The sequence below is a fragment of the Cynoglossus semilaevis genome, chromosome 4 (assembly GCF_000523025.1).
Source record: "Cynoglossus semilaevis isolate Cse_v1.0 chromosome 4, Cse_v1.0, whole genome shotgun sequence".
NCBI classification, from domain to species: Eukaryota; Metazoa; Chordata; class Actinopteri; order Pleuronectiformes; family Cynoglossidae; genus Cynoglossus; species Cynoglossus semilaevis.
The window spans coordinates 7,202,383-7,209,690 of NC_024310.1; the positions used below are offsets into that span (position 1 = coordinate 7,202,383).

Below are 7,308 nucleotides of genomic sequence, written 5' to 3' on the forward strand. Positions count from 1 at the left end.
AGTCTGAATGTCCTGCTCTCCTTGACTTCCATTAGAAATGGCAGCAGTGTTGAGGAAAGAAAGGTCACCGTCAGGTTGTGCTGAGGTGAAGTGCTGCCTCGTCGCCACAGATATGCCCTTCTGTCTACGGGCAGCTATGTGGGCTGACGGAAACAAAATTGTTTTGGGGCACAGACACATCAGCACGGCCTGCCTGACCGTCCACCACTGTGTGACATCAGGTGGTTTTAATGAACAACACCAGAACGTGTGGCGTGTTTGCACATGTGACACACACAGAATGGAAGGACTAAAAATATTAACGCCCAAGGCTTTATTTTTGTGCATGTAAATCACACTCCTAAAAAAGGTAAAATGTGTTATTAACACTTGATAAAGTGTGATTTATTTTTATTTTTCAGAATAATTTGTTTTCTTACAAGGTCAATGCACACAATTTGCACAATCCCCTCTTAGTTTGCGATCAAACTTCTCTGGAGTTGATCCGGTGTGTCAGCTTGTTAGAGGGATGTTTCCGTGGCTCCACTGAAATATGTTTATTTCTCTGTTATTTGTGTTAAACGACCCCAGCCTAATGGTCCAGATCTGTCCCATTCAGAGCAGGGCCAGGGGCAATATTTAGTGTCTGCTGATGCTCCAGCAGGCTGTGGAGAGGTGGTAAAGAAGCCCAGTCACCAAATGCCTGTGGTGATTACTTACTTGTTAATCTCTCTCTGCCCCACTGCAGACATCACACAAACCCCGTGGGCACAGAGTGGCGCTGGAAAATGGACCCGGCTGAGGAAATCCTACAGGACGCCATGGAGAAGCACCAGAACATGATTCGACAGTTCAGAGGTTGGTGCTTGAACTGCAGGTTTCTGCTCCTTTTCTCTGCAGTTCTCATTTCATAACAGCCCTGACTATTTATTTATCTGTCACCAGCGTCTGTAAATAAATTACATATGCAAATGTGCAGAATCTGAAGGCAGGTGACAACTTTGACTGATTTGATTCTTCTCAGCCTTTGTTTGTGACCAAGGAAGAACACAACCTGTGATGTATCCGTGTCCACAGGGACTTGAGGAACAAAAATCATTTTTAGGCTGGTTTTAGGGGTAAACATTTCAAAGCAGTAACTCAGTAGGTAGTACAGGAGGTTGTGGGTGTGAATCCCGATGTCAGCAGTTGGAAGGCAATACCTGGAGTGTAAGGCCCTTTCACTGGTCGTCAGAACTGTTAGCATTTGGGACATAAAATGAATTGCAATCGTGTTTAATGCAACATGTAACATTCATTCAATTTTGCCCTTGTCTCTCTCATCTGCTCCTCTATTACCCCTCTAATTGAGGGGTTGCTAAAACATATAGCCTGTACTTGCTTTTCCTGACCCGTGACATGTACACTGTTGATTACCACGTGCCCAGCCGTCCTACTTCCTGGTTTGACCTCCCTCTGAAAATACCGCAGCAAGTCCTATTATAAAGGAGCAGAGCTGTTTTTATAGAAACATTCTTTTAGCCAAATACTTAATACATCGTAGACACAATATCCTCCTCACAGCCTGCTTTATTACTATCTTTTCTCACAGTGTACCATTAAACATACCCACACATTATAGAAAATTAGATTTCCTAATGTGATTATAATGGAACAACAACAACTTATGTTCACAGACAGTTTCATCTGAGTGTATAGAAAAGGTAAAAAAAAAACATTTGTAACGGTTTGTTAACAAAAAAGGACACTTTTTACTTTGTATAATGGAGTAAATAGTAGTCTGTTGTCATCATCACCATCTGTTTCTGTTATTTTAGTACATTGCATTAGGTCGGATTCAGTAGCGTTTGCCACTGGGACCATTGCATTTCCCAGGATTCAATGCTCCTAACAGTCCAAACAACACTAAATACCTTCTGTCTGGTTAAAACAAATGGGTTCCTGCCTAACTCAACTAAATTATTCATGATTATCATACTCATCAAAGTGTCATGTAATTGTTTAATATTAAATATTCCAATATACACACATATATGAATATGTAAAAATATGTCATTCTATTGTCATCTCCTGTCTCCACCAGGTGTCCCTGGAGTAAAACCTGAGCGGTACGAGGAGGGTTTGGTTGTCAAGCACTGTGCCCTGTCCCTGGTGGGGGAGCCAATCATGTACCCCGAAATCAACACCTTCCTTCGCCTCCTCCACTCGCATAACATCTCCAGTTTCCTAGTTACAAATGCACAGTTCCCTGAGGAAATTAGGTAAGCAGATAGTAGAGTAGTAGAGGCGCCACATCTGGCCCACGGGCTGCCATTTTAGGTCCACTGCTCTGGCCGTTGGCTGTACCTTAGTGTTAGTTTGTGGTGTGATCCTCTTCATCACCATCCACACTACACTGCTTCACAAACAAAGACCTTTATAATGCATTAAGTGGTAAATGCAGTAACTCATCCGGTCATTTATGTTAAACAATAGAGTTTTTTATGTCTGTTAGCACTCAAAATGACAAGTTTTATATTCATATATAAAATGATGAATACATTTTATTGGTGGTCATTTAACAGCACACCATTACTTATTTTCTGTCTGATTAAAACTAATTGTTGTTTTTCACTGAAACTGCTAAACACTGTAACCTTCTGCTGAAACATGCACTTCCTTTAATTTGTTTTGACTACAACACCCTGCCAGCTCCACAAAATCTCCAAGTGATGATGAGACGAGCAGTCTTCTATAAAATTAACTGGGTTTTCCCACAGGATCCCGAGTCTCAGTCATGTATCTGTTGCTGACTGCACAGATGCTACATTTTTGTTTGGTCAGTAATTGTTACCAGTATGACCTTGATGCCCTTCTCCATTTCTGCCACCTCTGCAGCGTGAACAGTAATCCAGAGTTGTCCAGTGCAGTATACTGCCTGCACAACTGTAGGAACTTCATAAAAAATGAATTAAGGACAATACAGTGTAGGATGATTTCTAGTGGAACAGGTATACAGTTCACATGCACTGACTTCCTGGACTGCTGCTTGACACTTAGCTTTGTGTCACAATCAACAACAAAAGTTTTAGAAATTTTACTCCAGTTTGACCAGTTTGTCAAGGGCTCGCATTTAGAAAATAACAGTTACCATGTTAATTAATTCTGACTGTCTACTTAACCTAACCTTTCATGTTTTTGGACAGTGTGTCCACTAAGTCATCTCAGTCAGAATTGGTGAAAACCATCAAGGTGGTTCAAGGCAATGGCAGCTGACAACATCAATTTATTTTTATTGTGTTCTGCAGTTTGCTATTCCAGTACTGCAGTACTAACATGAGTCTCTCAAGACCTCATTTATTTTGTTAGTAAATTAATTAGCATTTTCTCTTAATCATCTGGTTCTTTTTCTTTCCCCTATCTGGCAAACTTTAATAAACTGTATTTGCTAAAGACAGTTTTTAACGTTTCTCCCTTACTTTCATCTTCCTCTGTCTTGTTAAGAATATAAAGGTGTTTCTGGCCTAGCTGACAGATACTGTTTTGTTTCCCATGGTTTGCAGGAGCCTGGTGCCAGTTACTCAGTTGTACGTTAGTGTGGACGCCAGCACAAAGGACAGCCTAAAAAAGATTGACCGTCCTCTTTTCAAGGATTTCTGGCCACGCTTCCTAGACAGCCTAAAAGCTCTGGGAGAGAAGGTAAGACGTCCACGGGGCTAATTGTATTCCACAGCAGAGAGATTAGCAATGTGAGCTGTTGACCTTTTCTTACTTCTTTTGAAAAACCCACAGCTTAAGGTGGATTTGATTTGTCAGTCAAATTTATATGTCATCTTGAGTGTTGTGTAGTTATAGAGAAAGAAATGAGATGTTTATTATATATCTATATACACACACACACACACACACACACACACACACAAATTACCTATCTAGGATTTCCTATTACATCTGCCTATAATGAGAGCCTAATTCTATAAATGGCTTGACAAACATCCGACAGCTTCATTACCTCTCAGTGGGATGCTGGTGACCAGCTCAGTTTGAGGAAAATATTTGGTGATTGGAAAAGTGCACTCAAGTTGAGTCTTTAATGCAATTTTCCCCACATGCCACCTTGTAAGTAGCTGTAAGACCTAAATTAATCAGCAGCCTTAAAATAAACGCCGACCACTGTGAGGTAAAACTGTCTTTGGCTGAAGAGGGAATTCGACTCCTCTACCTGCTCCCGACTCTTGACTTTCCAATCTTGTGACGGAAGTCCAATCAGAGAGCACTTTAGGGACTGAGGTAGTCGTTATCAACATTCTTCTCTCCAGCTCCCTGGGATGTTGGTTGTCATTTGAATCGATGGTCGGACAAGGTTAAAATAAAAGTGGATTGAATTGATTTTTATATCTTTCCTAGTACTTTCTGAATTCACCGTTGCAAAAAAAATCACCCAAATTCTTCACCATCATTGATTATGTTTTTTTATTATTGTGTCTGTTAAGGTTAAATCTTAGTTTTGGCCACTGCCTCCCTTCCAAGACAACACAAGTAGAAAAGGTTAAATCTGACACAGGTTTGCATGCACATTTACACCTCTCTCGCTCTCTCTCCCTCTCTGTGACAATATGGTCGGTCTGTGTGTAGCTTCACGTTTTCCAAAAATAAACCCTCTGTTCCCATCACCTCCGGTCTGCTGCTCACGGCTCTACAAGTCTCCATTTCATGGAGGGCTCCATTTCCTCAGCACTTGTCCATTACTTGCCAGCTCTATTCCATCTGGCCTCTCTGCCACTGCTCTGTGGGACTGGTAGACTTGTCCTCCTGTGTCAGATATGCTACAGAGGCAGCTCTAAATGCTTCACGTACCTGCTTCCACAGACCAATTAACTGCCTCTCGGTTGGGCTGAAAGGACTGAGTACCAATAGCTGACCTTCCAGTGAGCGTGAGAGAAAGTGAGTGCCAACTATTGATTTAAAAAAAAAAAAAAGTACACACTCCACTCTGATGCTGTTTCTTTTTATTTTTATACGACTAATCTTCACGGCCCATGTTCCCAAACTCTGAGAGACTTGCTGACCACAGTTATTGGCATCTTCAAACTAAAAATTTTTTTTTTTTCATCTTTTATTGAGACTAAGGGGATTTCAATCTGCCCTGTGATATGATTTTTAAAGCTGTTGCAATTAGTTTTGCATTCCATCTACAAAACAAAGAAAAATATTGCATTTTTTTTAGTGGACCCCCAGGCATAATATATAAATGGAAAAGGCCTAAAGTAGAGTCTTGTGGGACTCCCACAGGCCAGTGAGGATTGGTGTGAGTGTATGTACGGGTTAGTATAATGCTGACACACTGCTCAGAGTGTGATGGGAAGATCTTGTTGACTGTGTAGGCATCCTCTGAGCTGCTTCTTGGCCATGCTGTACACGCTACACACCAGAGTGTTCACCAGAACAACAACAACAACAGCTGATGAAAATAATTGTAAGCAGTGGGCCTAGAGTGTAGTTGCAGAGGCTGGTGCAGCAGCTGTTCTGTACTTCATTGTTTACAACCATGTTCAACACTTGTTAACGATGCGATATATATATTGTAGCTACATCATGTAATAGATGATGACAGGTCTGTAAGATTTGTGATAAAAATGTCCACTAAGCATGTACTGACTTTTCCAGACTGCCTTTCAAGAATGCAAATGTGGAGTTGGCACAGCACCATACCCATATAGTGATAAAAGTCACTTTGGATAAAAGCATCTGCTAAAAGCATAAATGTGAATATATGTTTTAATAATACACTTGCTGACCACATCAGTGTCCCCTCTCTTTATTATCTCCGTACAGAGACAGAGGACAGTGTACAGACTGACACTGGTCAAAGCCTGGAATGTGGAGGAGCTGCAGGCGTACTCTGAGCTCATCGCTTTAGGCCAGCCAGACTTCATCGAGGTCAAGGTAGAGCTCAATTACGTTCACATTTTACACACACACACACACACCTTTAAGGTGATTGTTACTGCTGTGTACAAGTCTTTATGTTTAGTCTTTATGCCATATTTATCACTTTCCAAGTTCTTTTCTGAACTGAGCTTTAATATCAATCAAATTGGTTCAGACCAAATTTGATGAGTTTTCTAAAAGTACATCATCTTGTTGTCCTACCAATTAATGTATCAAGAAAAAGTAAAAAAGACAAACATCCTGGTATTTATCAAATCTTAAACTTAATTTACTGTACTTTAATTTTTAACAAAAATATATAAAATGTCCCATTAACAAACCTCTGACCTGAAAGTGATTTAAAAGTGTCTGGGTTTTAAAAGCTAGGATGTCTTTTGTATGCAATCAATTATTTCCAAATGACTAGAAGTACCTGCTATAATTTGCCACCAACCTGGAAGGAACCACCTCCACAAAGCACTTAAATGACATCTATATTTATTTTGTCCTAAACACCAACGCTGCAGCTATGCCGACACTCGGCAGGATTAACAGAACAGCAATTTGTGATCACATCTATGAACCATAGCTGTAGCTCCTCACAACAATTCAAATTATTTTCAAGTGTCAAACTGTGTTAAAAATTCTATGTTTAATAGAATATATGGAGAACACTTCCCATCTTTATGATTCAGTTATTTCAATTACGTCTTTGTCACAACTCCCAACATGCATTTGTTTATGGCAGGTCTAATATGAATTTTGAAATAAAGCGATGTTGTCTCGATGAGCTGTGTACATACAGGGAGAAGCTGATGAATGTGTAGATAGATATATGGGCTTATATGAAATTGGATTTGGAACTGTGACTTTTCTGTGTTTCATGCTTTTATGCTCATGATGGAAACATCATAGACTATAAATAAAAAGTGGGCAGAGCTACGGCACTGCAGATGTGCCCTTCTTGTTAGAGGAAAAAAAATACCTTCATAAATTTCTGAAGCCATTATGTTCTTGATGTAACTATTGGCGTGATTTCAAGGTTTCCTGTAGAATGTGAGGGTATTTTGTAAATCATGACCTGACATGAAGTATGAGAATTGGAATGAAGTAGGAGGTTTAAAATGATTGCCTACTGCATGTAATCAACAGCTACTGACTTAGCCTTCTACAGAGGGAGACCTGGAACTGTGTTTTAAGACTAAAGGATTGCGGATAATATTTTGGGTGACCTGTGATCATAGGAAAAGTCTAAACTGGCCAATCACATGTGGTATGGTCGGCCATTTTGGTACCTATAGAACCCCCGCCCCCACTGAATGCAGGATCAGGGGCATACAGTGAAACTGCAGTAACAGATTCAGGCAGTACAAGCAAATGATGGTAGTCTCTCATGAATATAAAGTGTTCTGCATCCGT

General features: G+C 40.3%; 1 protein-coding gene across 2 annotated transcripts in view; it reads left to right on the forward strand.

Moving 5' to 3' along the window:
* tyw1 (tRNA-yW synthesizing protein 1 homolog (S. cerevisiae)) overlaps window positions 1–7,308 on the forward strand; it is a 24,085-nt gene that overhangs the window by 10,400 nt on the left and 6,377 nt on the right. For both annotated transcript variants that reach the window (XM_008308838.3, XM_025055020.1), the window contains exons 11-14: window positions 728–837; window positions 2,063–2,240; window positions 3,522–3,657; window positions 5,794–5,904. In XM_008308838.3, the coding sequence (XP_008307060.1) occupies window positions 728–837; window positions 2,063–2,240; window positions 3,522–3,657; window positions 5,794–5,904 (535 nt within the window). The remainder of the gene's footprint in view (window positions 1–727; window positions 838–2,062; window positions 2,241–3,521; window positions 3,658–5,793; window positions 5,905–7,308) is intronic.